General features: G+C 44.5%; 1 protein-coding gene across 1 annotated transcript in view; it reads left to right on the top strand.

The window, feature by feature from the left end:
• The window catches only part of SLC20A2 (solute carrier family 20 member 2), a 107,329-nt gene that overhangs the window by 51,233 nt on the left and 38,640 nt on the right, over positions 1-17,456 (top strand). The window contains exons 3-6 of the mRNA XM_019798703.2: positions 4,264-4,816; positions 9,375-9,515; positions 10,861-10,946; positions 14,197-14,293. Coding sequence (XP_019654262.2) covers positions 4,528-4,816; positions 9,375-9,515; positions 10,861-10,946; positions 14,197-14,293 — 613 coding nt within the window. The 5' untranslated portion in view covers positions 4,264-4,527. The remainder of the gene's footprint in view (positions 1-4,263; positions 4,817-9,374; positions 9,516-10,860; positions 10,947-14,196; positions 14,294-17,456) is intronic.

The raw sequence follows: 17,456 nt of genomic DNA on the forward strand, positions 1-17,456 counted from the left end.
TGGAGCTGAAGCAGGTGCTCACAGAGGAAGTTCTCGAGAGAGAGCTATAAATCCTTGACTTGGGCGTCCTGCCAGTGCTCTCACTGGGTCTGGTGAGGGAAGCAGGGCTGGTTCAGAGATCAAGGAACAGAAGTGATGGTGGGCAGGACCCAGAGTCGAGGAGCTTGCTCAGAAGCATGGAGGGCACCGAGAAAAGAGAGTGAGTATCTTGTTAGCATTACAAGTTTGGGAAGTAGGACTTACGAAACCCCTCAGTACCTCTTCCAATGATTCAAAACATTCTAAGGTCTCTGTTCCTCAAACGTGAGGGTCGGTGGCATATGAAAATTAAAGAATATCTTGGAACGTTCAGGCCTGTGAATCGAAGCCATCTAGAGGCTTTCATACGGGGAAGGAAAGAGAGAGTTAGGAGGCTCGTTCTGACCCTTTTCAGAAAAGCCCTTGCAGGAGAGTGAGAAGAACCAAGGCATTGGCTGGAAGACCTAAATACCATTGCGCCCTCGCTGAGAATCATTGCTGAGGAGGAGAGGAGGCATTTCCATGCGACGCCTCCACACATCAGGCCTCTCTGTCTCCCAGCTACATGATTTCTATGAACTCAAATGAGTCACTTCTTCAGTATCAGGTCGAGGCTCCCCCATCCTGATATTAAGTAAATATTTGCCTCTGTGTTCTTTTCTTCAGGTTTCAGTTTTTACATTTAAATCTTCAGTTTTTTTTGGCTGGGGGTAGGGATCTAACTTTTTTTCTTCCTTCCAGATGGTTAGCAAGTTGGCCCAACATCACTTGTTGAATAAGCCAACCTTTCCCCACTGACTCGATTGCCCACCTCCAGAATCCTGCTTTCAAACAGCCAGCGCTGTCCGGTGACACACCGGCCAGACCTCAGCCACTCTGGATTTGGGCTTCCACACTCCTGACAGATTCCCGTCTCGGCCTTGCACACAGTGCTCCCTGGCTCCCGTGCTGGGGGTGCCAAGCTCTGTTTCCGCAGCAGATCGTGCAGTTGTTGAAGAGCTTTGTTTTATTTTGCTCCCGTTTGAGTGGAAGAGGGAGAAAATCAGGGTGTTGGTCCTTGCCATAAAAAACAGGTCTTACAAATAGAATACAAAATAGAAGTCATTTGGTCTCAAAAAAGCCTTTCTCCTCAACCGGATGCTTATTGGACGTAATGTGAGGGAGAAAAGCTGCATTAAAGAACACAGACCCAGGTGTAGAAATAAGTTACCTAAGATTATCTGAGTAGGAGAGGGCATCCCTGGTCTGAAATGGTGCCTAAGGTCCCATAAGGACGATTACAAGCCTCCCCAAGCCACCCTGGGCTGAGGACATACCTGCTTTGGTGCTCCTGGACTTGACCTCTGTGTGCAGCCTGTCCCGGAGTGCACCTGTGGGCAAACCTCACCCTAACATATAAAAACAAAACCAGAAACAGTGCAAAGGAGAAAACATAAAAACCCTCCTCGGCAGTTTCTCGGCCCAGTCCCGCGAGTCAGCAACCATCTGTCTCTCTCAGTCCCTGAGCGCAGGCCACCACCACTTGAGCCCTCCTTAAGTGTCCTTTCTCTTCTGTCGGTGCCACAGCCATGCCCCATGCCGGGCCGGGGGCCTCCAAGGGAGCCTGCCTGAACCACGCAGTAGCTCCAAATTAGTCTCAGCACATTGCCTCTTCTGTCCAGCCCCTTCTGCACATGGCACCCAGGGTGAACTTCTCGAAATGAAAGTCTGATCGTGTCGGCCTCCCTCAGGTTACAACTCTTCAACGGCACCCGATTGTCCACATGGTGGCCGCAGTCTTTAGCTTGCTGGATGCTGCCGGCCTGCCTGTCCTCCCCCGTGCTCCCCGCCCCACCTGGGCCGAGCCTGGAATGTGTCCTCCAACCCAGAGTTTGCTGCCCCATCCTTAGATTGCCTTCCCTGCCCTCTCAGACCCGGTCCCGGCCCAGAACTGCGCTCTCACGGCGCGGGGGGCCGAGGGCCTCCTGACTCCGTGGCACGCGCCACAGCTAAGGGTCGTACATTTGTGTGTTTGTGCGGTTAGTGTCTGCCCCCTCGCGGGTCGGTGAGCCCCCCGTCCATTTCCACTCACCATCATATTCCTAGTGACTGGCACAAGGGAGGTTCTCAATAAACACTTGTTGAATGTTGTTCTTGTCTGCCCTGTTGGTCAGCGAACCTGACAAACAAGATTTCATCAAGAATTCTATTTTAAGATTAGATCATATTGGTCCAAAATATTCCTATTTAGTATTTTCACTTCTAGATTTAATGTGTCCATGACATTAATAAAATACTCTTAGTGGGACATTGTCCTTTGCCTTTAGAATGGTCTTTTCATTTGTCTCACATGGGATCTAAATCTCTAGAATTGCGTAGGCTTCAAATCTTAGCAAATGATAAAATCTATCAGTGTATATTATCTGTTTCATTATATGCCTATAGCATTGCATACATAGATGGCTTTTAGTGTATGCTTATAGATTTATTATAAATTATTTTAATTTGAAAAGCATGTGATCCAGTTTACAGTTTTGGGTGGAAAGGAAAAAATCACCTATAACACCACCACTCAAACTTAGCCACTGTTCTGATGTTAGTATATTACCTGCCCGTCTTTTTGTATGGATTTTAACATCGCCATGATCACAATATACATAAAATTTAGTGTCCTGTTTTTTCCCCCTAAATAATTTTAATGTTGATTGATCATTATACTGTCTATGACATGACATATGAGCCTAATTTATCCAGTTCAGGTCAATAAGCATCTATGAAGAACCACCCTGTGCTAGGAGAGGAAGAAACAGGCTCCCAGCAGAGGAGCCTGATGTGGGGCTCAATCCCAGAACGCCGGGATCACGCCCTGAGCCAAAGGCAGATGCTTAACGACTGAGCCACCCAGGCGCTAATAAGCACCATTCTGCACATGTAATACATTCAAAAAAATACAGATTTGATACCTTGACTATATAGTAATGGAATACCACAGTTCCAAAGCTTTTAGTGACAGTTTTACTTCATGGATATATTAATCTTGTGACATCGCCTCTTTATCTTGAAGGACTTTTCTCCATGTTTAATAGCCTCTTTTTTCCATATATTCAACAAATCGATTAGGGCTTCCCACGTGCCAGCCACTATGCTGTGTCCTGGAGATACAGCAGTGAATCCAATAGAGTCCCCACGCTCTCCTGAAAGGAGACAGACAAGAATGAATGAATGAATGAATGAATGAATGAATGAATGAATGCAGTGATAAGTAAAACAGAGAAAAAGTAGGGTGAGAGGGGTGGATAATAGCATGGGGGGAGGGGCTGCTCTTTCAAGAGGTCAGGGAAGGCCTCTCTTGACATTTGAGCAGAGACCTAAATAGCATGAGTAGCTACACAGCTGTCAGGGAGATTTTTTTCTGGCATAGGGATCAGCAGGTGCAAAGGCCCAGAGGTGAGAGTGGTTGGTGTTTTCAAGGAATAGAAAGGAGCCTGTGAAGGAAAAGGCAATAGGAGCTGAGGACAGTGGGCTGGGGCGGGGCTCTCAGGAGACCTTGGAGGGCCTTCCAAGCCATGGTGAGGCCTCTGGCCTTTCCTCTGAGTGAAGTACGGGTAGTCATGGAATAGTGACAGGATCTGAATCATGTTGCAGTAGGATCGTTTCATTCTGCAACTTTCTGTCTTCCTCCGGAGGGCCCTCCATTTCCACCTGCGTCACCCTCTGGATGAGTCATTTTATACTAGAACCTGGAAGCTTTCTTTCCGACACATGCATGGTGTGCTCGTAAAGTGCTCATTTCTTATGTGTAAAGGTGCAGGCAGGATATTAGCCACACTCTGTGGTGTCAAAGAATTGTATTTGGTCATCACTGGTCCAAGAAATTAGGCACATTCCACATATCTGAAAAACTCTGTAACTGAATTTCTCATTTCCTTATCTTTTGCCCATTTGCAGCAGTTTTTTTCTTTCTGAAAATAATGACCAAATGTATTTTCCAGGTTGCAAAAAGTCGTATCTTATTAAGGCTTATTGTCAGCCTGTAATTATAAAGCATACTTCAACCTCTGATATTCTAGGGACCAGCTTTTTTTGGTGGTGGGGGGGGTGGGCAGTTAACCTAATTATAATCTTCCTTGAGTTGCTTTATGGTTAGATCTGTCACCTGCCAAAGTTAGCTCCCCTTAGTAGGCTTAAAACATTTATTTCTGAAAGAACAAACTGTTACAGGTTGCTTAGGGTAATTGATTTCTTTTGTTTTCTTTTCTGTTACAGGAGGAGACATCACAGCTTTCCCAGATTGGGAGGAAAAATATGGAATGTGTTTTACCGCTGACTGAACACAACCAAATGAACTGTACTGACAGTAGTTTGAAAACCAGCAGTTAGCAGTTTGTTCAGGCTCTAACATTGTCCAGCACTTTCCAGAGCAAACTCACTGTTTACAAGAACTCTCGGCCTTACGACGTTTATAACCTCAAGCTTCGTTTATTTAAAATATTTCTGCAAAAGAAAAGCACCCGGAGCCCACTTTCTAACATGGCCATGGATGAGTATTTGTGGATGGTCATTTTGGGTTTTATCATAGCTTTTATCTTGGCGTTTTCTGTGGGTGCGAACGATGTTGCCAATTCATTTGGTACTGCTGTGGGCTCTGGCGTGGTGACCTTGAGGCAGGCATGCATTTTGGCTTCAATATTTGAAACCACCGGCTCAGTGTTACTGGGAGCCAAAGTGGGAGAGACCATTCGAAAAGGTATCATTGATGTGAACCTATACAACGAGACAGTAGAAACACTAATGGCTGGGGAAGTTAGTGCAATGGTTGGTAAGTAGCCTTATTCTTTACATCAATGGGAAAGAATGTCTGCTGGCCTACTTTCCTACAATACTTTTGTCATGTCCATGAGTGTGATTTTTGCTTTAATTCCAAAAACTGGTTTGACGTTTCATATTTACTATATCATATTTTTGCTTTCTTCATTTTAATTTTTTTTTTTAGTGTTCAAATATCAAGCAAACATTTTCTCAAATGTTTAGCAAACTTTGTTGTTAAAATAGATTTGGCTAAAAGTACTTTTTATAAAGTACAGACAAAGATGTTTATAAACTATCATTTTAAAGTGGTTTGAGAGTTCTTAAATAACATGTCTCAGTGAATGTGTTTGTAAGGTTAACTTGTGAGATATCCTTGACAGTTGATGTCTATTTTTCCATAGATTTTTCATCAGTTAGGATGCAATGTTTTGAAAATGTGGATGCCAAAAACCAGTATTTATGAAGTTTTATATTCTCAGTTTAAGGTTTTGAGCGGTTACTGAATCAATCTCAAGTGCTCGTGTTTCAGGAAATTCTAGTCTTCCTTTGTTGTAATCCCTTTGTTGGCTTTTGTTTTGATTTTCTGATTCTAACTCTGAGAGGTCCATTTGGCATGTTTGTTTTGTTTTCTGGCCAAAAGACCATTTGTGTGTCACCTGTTTACCGTATGACCTTATATTGGTAGTTTCGAGTTGTGTGGGTGAGAGGGAAGTATTGAGGGCAGTGAATCATGTTAACAAGCAGACTAACCGGCCAGTTGGTGTGATTTTTCCATTGGCCAAGCTGACCATCAGCTTGAAGCACCGTGGGGGCTCAGCCCTTCCTGCCCTCGCTACCGCCAGAAAGAAGATTCAGGCAGGAATACTTAAGTGCAGCCCACAGGACTCTTGCTCTGTTTGCCTCTGGGTAGAGATGACATCACAGCAGATAGCTGATCTAGTTGGGTAATTTGGTTAGGGAGAAGAGGGTTAGAGAGGAATCCTACCACCTTCTGCTTTCAACAGGACATCTCCTTTTGTAGGAAGGGTCCTGCGGTAGGAGGTAAGATGCTGGTGTACCAAGAACACAGCTACGTTCCACAGGCCCCTAGTTCTTTACTGTCACTAGTGTTTCTGAAGCACCCAGAATGTGGACGTTATTTGCCAACTATAAGATGGCCCACCATCTTTTTGCAACAGCAAGTTGGTTTGAGAAGTTGTTGAGGTGTTTGATCCATACCCAATACCGACACACTAAGGTGTTAAGTACTACTAAGCACAGGACGCTGGTAACGCATGCTGAGGAGTTCTGTTTCTCAACGTTTTGTGTCTTACAAGATGTAGGTTCATGATTGCTTTCATTCCAACAGCTCTTGTAATGATTTAATTTTATTTACCTTCACTGGATATCTGTTTCTCATCATAGATTAAAGTGAAATTTCCCTTAGAAAAATGACAGTTTTTGTAAAAAAATCACCCTTGGTTGTCATAATAGGTATCTAAGACATAATCATAGTGAACTGAAATTAAGATTTCTCCAGTCAGGGTGATATGGGCAAGAAATGTTGAAAGTAGGAAAGAAATAAAGAAAAACATTTATAAAATTAACTCGTAACAGCAGCTTCTCCTTTCCTTGGATAAAACTTCCGAGGAATGGTTGTGGTTTTTTTAAGATTTTATTTATTTGAGAAAGAGAGTGAGAGAGAGAGCACAAGCCAGGGGAGGGGCAGAGGGAGAGGGAGGAGCAGACTCCCCGATGGGAACTTGATCCCAGGACCCAGGGATCATGACGTGAGCCAAAGACAGACGCTTAACTAAGGCTGTCCAGGTGCCCCAGAATGGTTGTGGTTATTAAAGAGATTTGTTAGCGAGGTCACACGGAGGCCCTGGCTTAGACTGAAAGCCTTTTGAGCTCAGAGCTTCATGTCACTGCTCAGTTTTCGTGTGGGCAGTATGACTTGTCCAGTTTTTCAGTTCTCCCACCCCTGGTCTTTGGCTCTTCACTGAGAGAATGAAGAATACTTACCTCAACTAGAATTTAGGTTAACCAAAGCAATTTGAGGTTTTGCTTGAATAACTTGATTTTGTTTGCTTTGGTTTCTTTCTTTTGGTCTTTCTTTTTTCTTTCTTTCTCTTTTGGTGTGTGGGTAGATGAATCTCAAAGCCTGTTTTGTTGGGAATTTGTGTGAGTTACCTAGATTTTTAGATTGGGTTCCTTACAAATGAGAGCTTTGATAATTTAAGATGCTGGTATAATTATTATTGGCCAAAACCAAAGCTGATTCTTTTCTGATGCCTGAATTGTCACCTTCTCCCTCTTTAAATTCAATATCCATTTCTTCTCTCTTTTTCTCCTCCTGTCCTTTTATTTATGTATGTATGTATTTATGTATTTAGAAATGTCTCCCCAAGCCCTTGGGTCTCTGGGCTTTCTGATAGAGTTGTGGCATTAGGTTGGCTGGGTGGAAGAAATCATTTGTATCAGCTAAACTTCCAGAACAAGGCCCCTTTTTGAACAATAAGCTCAGCCCCAAAGCAATAGTCAGTCCACTTAGTATGAAACCACCAATGGTTCCAAAAATCTGAGAATTCAGAACTTACCATCTTCTTATGGACATACCCACAATAGCATGAACAAGCCGTCTCCTTGAACCAAAGTAAGAAGTGTCCCACCCTCCTAAAGCCCCCTCAGTGCCGAGCCTTCTCTGCGCCGAGCACACTCATGCTGCCTGTCTGCTTCCAGCGTGACCCTGCACCTTTGCGCGTCCCCTGCCCCACCTTCCCAGGAACTGTTGCCTCAGAGATGCCCACCTTCCCCCGACTTTCCCTAGGTTTTGTCTTACACCCTTTTTCTGTAGTTAATCCCTTCCTCTTTATAAGATATCATTATCTTAAGTTAAAATATCTCTGTCTTTTTTCCCACTGTTTTTCTTAACACTAATGTAATCCCGTTGGCCTTCAGAAATTCCCAAGGCTTAGGAGGCCTCGCACTCTCACTTTGCCAGGCGCCCTGCAAATACCTGCCTCTGCCTTCCCCTCCTTTCCGCTGCCCCTCCCCTCCTGCCCACTGGCCCCCTTCCTGGCCGGGCAGCCCTGTCCTCCCGCCCGACCTTTCCTTACAAACGCTGCTGCTCCAGGACCTATGTTATAAAGTCAGCAGCTTTCAGGAAAGAAAATCTCATGGTCTGAATTCATCTGGGTGAGTCTGTACTCTCCTGTGAACTTCACTAGATTATTTTCAGTTTGTAAGAATAGAAATCATAAAGTGTGTTTCTCAAGTTATAGTTCTTTGCCACGTAACATGCTCTACGCTCTGGCTCTATTTTTAACACAAACTAGTCAGTCACTCAGGAGCTCAGGGCTTAGATGTGAAGGCTTAAGGAATTGTCCACAGGGAGGCCTGGCCTCCGCCATGGAGCCTGTCACCAGTTTGGCAGCATGAGGCCGACCCCTCCTCCTCCCAACACACGCTTCAGGGGTAGACGTGGACAGGGTCAGAGCCCAGTTTGGCTCACAGGTGGGCATGCCCAGCACTCCCGGAGTAGTTGTCAGCATTGCTGCCCAAACTAGGGCCTGTACAGCCAGTAATGATCCTTTGTAACTCAGATATCGTTGAAGAAAATGCCAGGGGTCTGCTTAAAAGTGCTGCTGCCAAGCAACCAGATTTCCAGAATTAACATTTGGGGTTAATAGCGTGCCCTGCTTATCAGCCAAGCCCTTTGTTCCCTTACAGTTCTATATGAGCTTTTCAACAACTGTTTCTGAAAGTGATCTCGCCCAGCTGATGCTTTTAATATGCACTGCAAAATTTGATCTGCTTATGAAAATATCTGGAGTGAACTGTAGCCTAGAAAAACAGTAAGCCTGGAAAAGGAGGTGAAATTGAGGTAAAAGGACGCAAAGCCAAAACTAAGGATCCTCTTAACTGGTAAGAATTAGAAGACTTGAGGAAGCATACAAAGAAAATGCCTGGCATTCTGGGCAGGGGCTGAGAGCAGACGCCCACCTGTGGGTTAAATTTCATAGTGACTTTTTTATTGAGGTGTCATTGACATGTAGCACTGTATTAGTTTCAGGTGTACAATGTAATGGTTCACTGTTTGTATATTACAGTCTCTCTTACAGACCAATTAATATGACCTCATGAGTGCCTGGCCCTCCTCTTTATGTGACCATAGGCTTAACTGCAGTGACATCTTTTCCAGTATGAGCCCTTCATACTTCTCCATGTTCACTAGGGTCTGTAACCTCTTGCTTGGTCTTAGCCACACTTCACATCAGAACAAGTTCATCGTCAACACCTGTGCCTAAATATGACAAAGGCAGCTAATAACTGGCATCAAGAGACTTTTCTTTAAATATTTTCAATAAATCATCATTATCCCTTCAGTGTTGAAGAATGTTCCTTTGGCTGAAGTTGAGTGATTTTTGTCAGGACATTAGCACTCTGTAAAGAAATAATCCATAAAAAAATCAACCCTAGGCAGATACTGTTGTGGAAAACAGTAATTTGGATTTCTTCCTTTTGTGGCTGTTTGAGATACTGTATTCTATGTCTGACTTTGCTCTTTTGAATCTGTCAACCTATAGGTTCAGCAGTTTGGCAGTTGATTGCATCCTTCCTGAGACTGCCCATCTCAGGGACTCATTGCATTGTTGGTTCCACCATAGGATTCTCACTTGTCGCAATTGGTACACAAGGTGTGCAGTGGATGGAGCTCGTCAAGATTGGTAATTGCCATTTTCTTTTACCTCTCAGAAGCAAGGTTTACGTTCTCTAGAGTAAGTCTTATTAAAAGTCACCATTATAATCTATTTTTCCCTTCAAATGTTAAGGTTTAGAAGACAAGACCTATGTGGATAATACGTTTCCCTGAGATTTCTGCTAATGGAGGTTGTGAACTTTTATGTGTTAGTTTTTTAATGCCACTCTTTTCAAATGTCAGAGGGCTTTGAAAATCAGTATCTATCTGTTGTTCCCAGATAGAAAAGAAATTTATCTGATTGAAATCAGTCTGTAGTCAGAAGAACTAGGTGCTGGTGAAGAAAATACCTTCTGTGTCTGGAGGCAGGGTTCGTGGTCATGGGGAAGCCTGGGAGCGAGCCCAGTCTTACTTACCTCACTGCATTCAAGAGGTCTCCCTATCTGCGCCCACACAGGAGACACTGTAGTGCCCCTTCTCAGTTGTAGGCTGCCCAGCAGGGACAGGTCTGACAGGTCTGACGGTCTGCCTCCTGGCTCTGGCTTTTAGCAAGAGGGAAATCCATTCAGCCCCGTAAGTACAAACCCACCCATTCTGAACAACATTCTCTCTCCCCATCTCCATCCACTGGGTTACTCATCCGTATAAGAATCACAGTGGCCTCGGGAGCTCTAGGTCAAACAGACTCCTGACCTACCAAGCCAGGGACACAGATGGCCAGGAAAATCACCTTAGATCCCAGAGGCTTCTAGAACAATGTCTCTCAACTCTGGCTGTGCTTGAGAATTACCTGGAGGAGCAGTTAAAAAAAAATACCAGGGCCCAGAACCCCATTCCAAACCTTTTAAATCAAAATTCTGGGGGTGGAACCTGAGCATAGCTAGTGTTTGAAAACTCCGCAGATGTTTCCAGCATGCAGCCAGAGATGGGAACTGCTGGGCCATCGGGTCAGGATGGCAGGACCAGGCTACCCTAGGAAAATGAAATGGAAGGTGGCTCACCTTTTAAATAACTTTACTGTTGGAGCAAGGACCAGGTCTCCATATGTGGATGGGTAAGAAGAACAGACAGAAGAGGCTCAGTGGGAAACAAGGGAGACCGTCTTCTGAGGCCAGGCTTAAGGATCCCTCACCTGACCGTGTGCTGGGAGTGTGCTCACTTACACGGGACTCTGTGTGTGAGGGTAGCTGTGTACGTGGGAAGGGCGGTCCTGCCAGGGAAGTAAGGTTTGTTAGGTTCTGTTAAGGTGAATAATTCCAAGAACACCTATTAATGTATGTACTATGTGTTGGTTATCATTCTATTGTATAAATATGACTTGAGTTATGTAGAATTTTAACATTCATTAGATTTTTTTTTTTTTACTTATTCAGTTGCTTCTTGGTTTATATCTCCACTGTTGTCTGGTTTCATGTCTGGCGTGCTGTTTGTACTGATCAGAATTTTCATCTTAAAGAAGGTAAGCGAGGCTGTTATGTTTTTATTAAGTTTTAGAACTAATTTTGGTTCTATTCAATAGAAATTAATAGTTAGGGAGTCAGAAGAATGATTGTATTTTTACATTGTTAAGGCACGGCACCCTGCAGTTAGAATTAGACTTTATTTTCAAGTAGGCAGAAAGGAGTGCCTGGCTGGCTCAGTCGGTAGAGCACACGACTCTTGATCTCGGGGTTGTGGATTCGAGCCCCACGTTGGGTGTAGAGATTACTTAAAAATAAAGTCTTTAAAAAAAAATAAAGGAGGCAGGACGAGTTGAGGTAGAGTACTGAGGGGCTTCCCCAGAAAACAGCATTGTAAATAAATAGTGTTTTGTGCCCTGTGATTTAGTTCTTCAGTCAGCGCTCCCAGGCATTGCACGCAGACCTCAAGAAAGGTAATCCTTCCTGAATGTTAAACAGAACGAAGTGTGATAGTAAACTATCAACAGACTTGAAGGAGACTGTCACTAAGCACAGCTGGAAAATTTCTTTTCCCAAATATAAAGTGTTTTCTATATTTTAACAGAGAAAGCAAGCTTGAGGCACTGCCTTTTCCTATCCCTGAGGAAAGGATAAAAAGAAGGAAATACACCTACTGGGGGTCGATTTTATAAAAAACGAAAGGAGATTGATGAACTTACTGAGATTCCTATTCTAGGGGGAAAAAACTCAATTGTGGTTTTTTGACTGTCAAGGGGTTGTCGCAGTATTTTATACGCCCAAAATCAGGCCCCAGGTCCCTGTGCGGCAGTGTGTGTCCAGGACAGGCCTTCGCTCAAGTGGATCCCCGCTTGAAGACGCCGCTATTTCCCTTGGCACCGCCTAGCGGTCTGTTGGAGGGCTCCTTCTCTTGGATCCGTACAGAGCCACATTCCTTCTCTTGGGCTCTCTCCATACTAATCTTTATTTACATCTTGGAAAGTGCCACCCTCTCTTGCCTGCTAGACTTCACTTTTCTGACTTTCTCTGCCTAGAACCCATCCTCGCCTGGCAAACTCCTGCTGCTACCCAGCCTTCACGTGCCACTTCCTTGAAAGCCTTTCTTCTCCGCCGCATTCTGGTGGCTTCCCTCTCATGCTTCTGCAACACGCTGTGCTTTCTTACCATTGCACTGTTGTGCTGTGTGGTGTTGTAGGTCTTGCCTACTGGCCTGTTTGCCATCCGACTATAAGATCTGTGAGAGTAGAACTGTCTTGCTTACTTTGGTATTCCAGTGCCCAGTGCTGTGTCTTCTATTTAAGAGGGAATGATGGATGCTTAGATAGGTGGCAGATGATGGATGGACGGATGGAAGGAAGGAAAGAAAGGAGAGAGGGAAGGACGGAGGGAGGGAGCCAGGAGGGAGGAGAGAAGACAGGTCTTGAGGCAATTGGCATTTGAGTTTTAAGAATAAGTTATTTGAGAAAACATAAGGTGATTTGATTTAAAAAACCCATAAACTCAGCACTTGTACACCTTCACAAGTTTCCAGGTGGGAGTCTTTCTTCAGCAACTCTTGTCCTGAGAAAACATTTTGGAAACCAGGGGGAGTAGGCATTTGAGCACCCGAGCATTTCGTTTGCAGTGGGGCCTGGGTTCTTGTCGTGTGGTCCCTGACAGGTTAGAAGACCACTGTACCTCACCCCTGGCCCGTGCCCTGCCTCCTGGCTTCTTCCTGTTTGCTGGCCTGGCTGTGGGTCTCATGCAGTTGAATCACTTGTGACCCCTGCTCTTCCTGGTCCTTATACCTCATTACCGTTCAACTCAAGCCTCTTGACAAGTGCTGATGGCTACTTGAGACGTTTCAGAATAGCTTCTTAATGGGCTGCACTGTTCTGCAAACACACTTGATTTCTGTACATGTTTGCATTTGATACTAGGAATCTTTGACAGTCTCTATTTATCCTTACTCCTGTAGTCCACAGCAGTTGTTAGATCTCATTTTCCTTTTATCAAGGGTAGGTGGCAGATTCATATAAATACCAATGTCTTACATGGTTATTAGAAATTAGTCCTTTTTTGAATTAAGTGACATCTAATGTGCCAGTGCTATATTGAGGAGTACTCGGTCTATGTTTTTTTTTTTAAGATTTTATTTATTTATTTATTTATTTATTTATTTATTTATTTATTTATCAGTCAGAGAGAGAGTGAGTGAGTGCACAAGCAGGGGAACAGCAGGCAAAGGGAGAGGGAGAAGCAGAGTCCCCGCTGAGCAGGGAGCCCAACACAGGACTCTATCCCAGGACCCCGGGATCATGACCTGACCCGAAGACAGATGCTTAACTGACTGAGCCACCCAGGCATCCCCCCAGTCCATATTTTTGCTTCAAAATCTTCTGTAGATCTGCTTAAAACCCTCAATTTCAGGGGCACCTGGGTGGCTCAGTTGTTAAGCGTCTGCCTTCGGCTCAGGGCGTGATCCTGGCGTTCTGGGATCAAGCCCCACGTCAGGCTCCTCCGCTGGGAGCCTGCTTCTTCCTCTCCCATTCCCCCTGCTTGTGTTCCCTCTCTCTCTGTCAATTTCAGATATTCTCTCAGATGTTATTTAGTGTGAGACATATGCAGTACCATTCTTGTTCAAGTGTTAGATTTAGGGAATGTCCCAGAAGCCTAAAGTTGTGAGTAAATGTTTTATTAGACAAAGAACCCACAGGTTTTTTTTTAACTTTCAGTAGTTGAAGGTTAAATACTATGCTTTATGAAAAGATCTTTAAAATCACAGCAGATGGTAATATATTTGCTTTATAGCTTTTAATAGAACTAAAATGTATTGTGTAATAGGGTGAAGGGAAATCTCCCGGTATTGCAGTGGTGTTTACGTCGCTTGGCTCTCAGAGCATCCTCCAAGGGCCGAGTCTCAGGATATGGGTTCCCAGGGCCACCCCTGAGCTCAGCTGGAGTAGTGAGGGCCGAGGGTTTTGAAGTAGCTGCTGAGCGCTGGCCTTCAGTCCCCAGGGACCGGCCTGACCTCACAGTTCTTCTCTGCTTCTAAATCTGACATCAGCTCATGTGATTCTAGCGCTCCAATGTGTCTGCTGGCCACAGTGGCGCTCTTTGAAACAGTATTTGTGTGGGAGACACAGCCCAAGCCAACGTGCAACAGATCACACGGCAGTGACATGGCCTGCCGTCTTGGCCACACCACGGTTTGGAAGACTTTCTCGTAACAGTGTTTTCTGTCATTTTGCCTGTGTTGGCTCCAGAGGCTTCCTGAATCCTGACTTTCCACTTTATCTCCTTATCATACAGGAGGACCCTGTTCCCAATGGCCTTCGGGCACTCCCAGTGTTCTATGCTGCTACGATAGCAATAAATGTGTTTTCCATCATGTACACAGGAGCACCAGGTAAGAATTCCCCGGAAGCTTAAATCCAGCAGGCAAGGCGTATTATTACCATTAGACTTCACAGTATTGGTTTATTTGGTGCCAGCACTGTTGTTGGCCGACAGTAAAAAGCATCATTCATGCTCATTATGGAGTAGGGAAAAGACTAGTAGATGCATATCCTTGTTTTAAATACTCAAGAGGTATGTAGGGCAAAGGCAACAAACAGACTTTCAAGTGAAAAAAGAAATTTGCAATCTTCATTCTGCCGTTTGTGCTGCTGTGTAAGCATGGCAGCCTTCTTGTGCCCTCTGAGTCTCAGCACGGGGTCTAACACCGTGCACCCCCCTGAGCCGCGGAGGAGTCTGGGGAGGGGTGGGGCACACATGAGCATTACGTCCACACATGGGTGACGCGCAGGGGAAGCTCTGACGTGGCGCATGACGCAAATGCCCAACTCCCTGGCATTTGTCTGACCAAAGAATCCAATGAGTAGGTGCTACCCCCCCCCTTTTTTTTAAGATACCGAAACCAGTGGTGATTTTATTTTCAGGATTACTTATTCCTATTCTAATGGCTTTTTTTCTTTTTTACAAGGTTTTAGGGGCTTTGGGGGAGGGGCAGAGTTAAAAGTTGTTTTCTTTTGCATTTTGGATGGCTAAGGAAGAACACGTATGGTATTCCTATTGGCAAACCTTTCAGTATGGGTGAGCATTCTAATCAAATACTTCTGGACATGTCTTGGTAGAGAGGATTCCTCCTGTTTCTCTTTGTGGTGGCCTCCTGCAGCGAGATCCCAAATATACCTATTATGGTGGGGATATCTGGACTCAGCGGATATGTTAGTTTGTGTTATGTGTTATTTTTCCTCTTGTTAATGTTCTTTATGGATTAAGATTCAGTTATTGGCCATATCTGACAAAAATCTACCTTTTTCTGTTCAAAAAGATAAAATTTCCCCTAAATAGCATGTGATAACATAGTTGAGAAGTGCCCTCTTCCAAAATGGGAGAATGTCCTTATTAATTCCTCAAACTCAGTGTTGTCAAGGCCATGTTTCTCAGATTTTATTTTATTAGACATATATGATTATGTTTGTGTACTTCAGTACTGCAAATAAGAAACTTTCTCAACTAATGTTAACATTATATAACTTTCTGCTTTGGCCTCTCTGCAGCATTCAAAATGTTGATCTTCAGGGTTTAAATACTCATGATCAGGACTTCTAGACTTTGGGTGGGAGCCCGGGGGCAGAATGTCACAGCTGCCTTAAGTTATACGGAAAGCACAAAGCTGAAGGTCATGGGGACGAGGAGAGCCGGAGAGGGATGGAGCCCTAGCCTCGGATGTCAGCAGCCTGGTGGCCCTCGAGGCTTTGTAATTCATGGACTGGGAAGGGTGTGTGTCACAGACTGTCTTCTCAATATATAAGAAAATTGGAGGCAGGGAGAACACAGCTCCACAGCACAAGTTAATCCCACTACCAAGTGTGAATTTCCCAAAGCATCACATGGTGCTTGGCCGGCCCTGCAGCGCCCGGGTGGGAGGGAGCTGTCCCGGAGCTGCCATGTGCCTCCCATCTCCTCGCTCCCTGGGAGTCTTGTTCGTAATTTTATATCAGCTCCCAGAGTACAAGGTAGCGGAAGGAAAAGCCCAGCAAGAGTCAATAGCCACCTCTTGGCTTAGTGATTTCAGGGACTAAGGGGAGGTTTGGGATGCCTTTGGTAGTACCAAGTCCCAGAAATGGGAATTGGTAGAAATCAGAATGATTTATTTTTATTTCTGCATTTTATTTTTTTCTACCCTCTCTTCTTCTTGCTCCTGGTGGTTCTTCTGAATGTTGGAAGTCAGCTGTGTGATTTTAATTAAAATTTGCCTTTTTCTGTACTTGGCCTAATTTTTTCCCATCTCTTCTTTCTTGTTTCCTCATTTTTTGCTGCAGTTTTAGTGCAAATTTGCTGAAAGAATCATCTGAGTGGAGCAGTAAATATTGTAGAGAAAATTAAACTGTATGATGGATGAGACACTAAGGATAATATCAGTACTTCATAGGGAGTTTGTAAGAAATGAAGAATATAAATGCTGAGTTTTAGTGAGCTGAATTACACATGGATTAACCCTTTTGGTCCCCTGAGCTCCTCTGGGACACTGGCAGTGCAGACAGGGAAGTGAAGTGCGGCAGGGCTGAGTCTCCAAGGGCATATAACTAGTGAGGTGGGGAATCCTAGTCCCGAACCCTGGGTTCTGCGTGACACGGCACGGGTTAGACACCTGCTGTACAGTTCCTGGTCCCTCCTGTCACCATTGATGACAATCAGTACTGGACATGGAGCCTACTTTAAAAAAAAAAAATACACCAACCTTCATACATTCTTTCCCTTCTTTTCACTCTCTTTACAAATGGCTTCCAATAGGGGCACCCAAGTGGCTCAGTCAGTTAAGCATCTGACTTAAAGAGATTTTGGCTCAGGTCATGATCTCAGGGTCGTGAGATCGAGCCCCGCAGTGGCCTCCATGCTGGGCGTAGAGCCTACTTAGGATTCTCTCTCTCTCCCTCTGCCCCTCCCCCAGCTCACTTGCTGGCTCTCTCTCTCAAAAAAAAAAAAAAGGCTTTTAATACATTTAGAAACCTGGTTCTGTGTTTTTTGTATGTATTTAATATAGAGGTAATGTAAAGAGAGTAGCTACCTCTCTAATCAGGGGTATTAGAACATCTGCACAAGAATCTTGATGACCATTCCTCATTAAGAACACAGACAGTAATCCCAGTGCTGGAGTTAACATTAAAGACTTTGGTTGGGCAGCTGTGCTGTCAGGAACGTCACATCTGAGCCCCTGTGCGTCATGATAAAGTGAGGACAGCAGGAGGACTTCCGTGAAAGGGCCACCACATCATGTGAGATAATGCAGTCAGGGTGCGAACACAGTGCCTGGCCCATAGTGCCTCGTAATACGTGTTAGGGCTATTTTGTGACCATCAATCATAAGTAGCCTCATCTTTTCCGCCTTAAGTTGCCAGCATATCCTGAGTCATCCTGTCTTTTTATTTTTTCCACACATGTTGGTTTGGAAAGCTTTTTACTTGAAGTTTTCCGGCAGGTGGGGTGGGGGGTGGCTTGCCTAGAGGAGAAAGAAAGGAAGAGAAGAAGGTCATTTTGTTTCCTGATGAAGTCAGAAAACGACT

This window comes from Ailuropoda melanoleuca, chromosome 18 (genome assembly GCF_002007445.2).
Source record: "Ailuropoda melanoleuca isolate Jingjing chromosome 18, ASM200744v2, whole genome shotgun sequence".
NCBI classification, from domain to species: domain Eukaryota; kingdom Metazoa; phylum Chordata; class Mammalia; order Carnivora; family Ursidae; genus Ailuropoda; species Ailuropoda melanoleuca.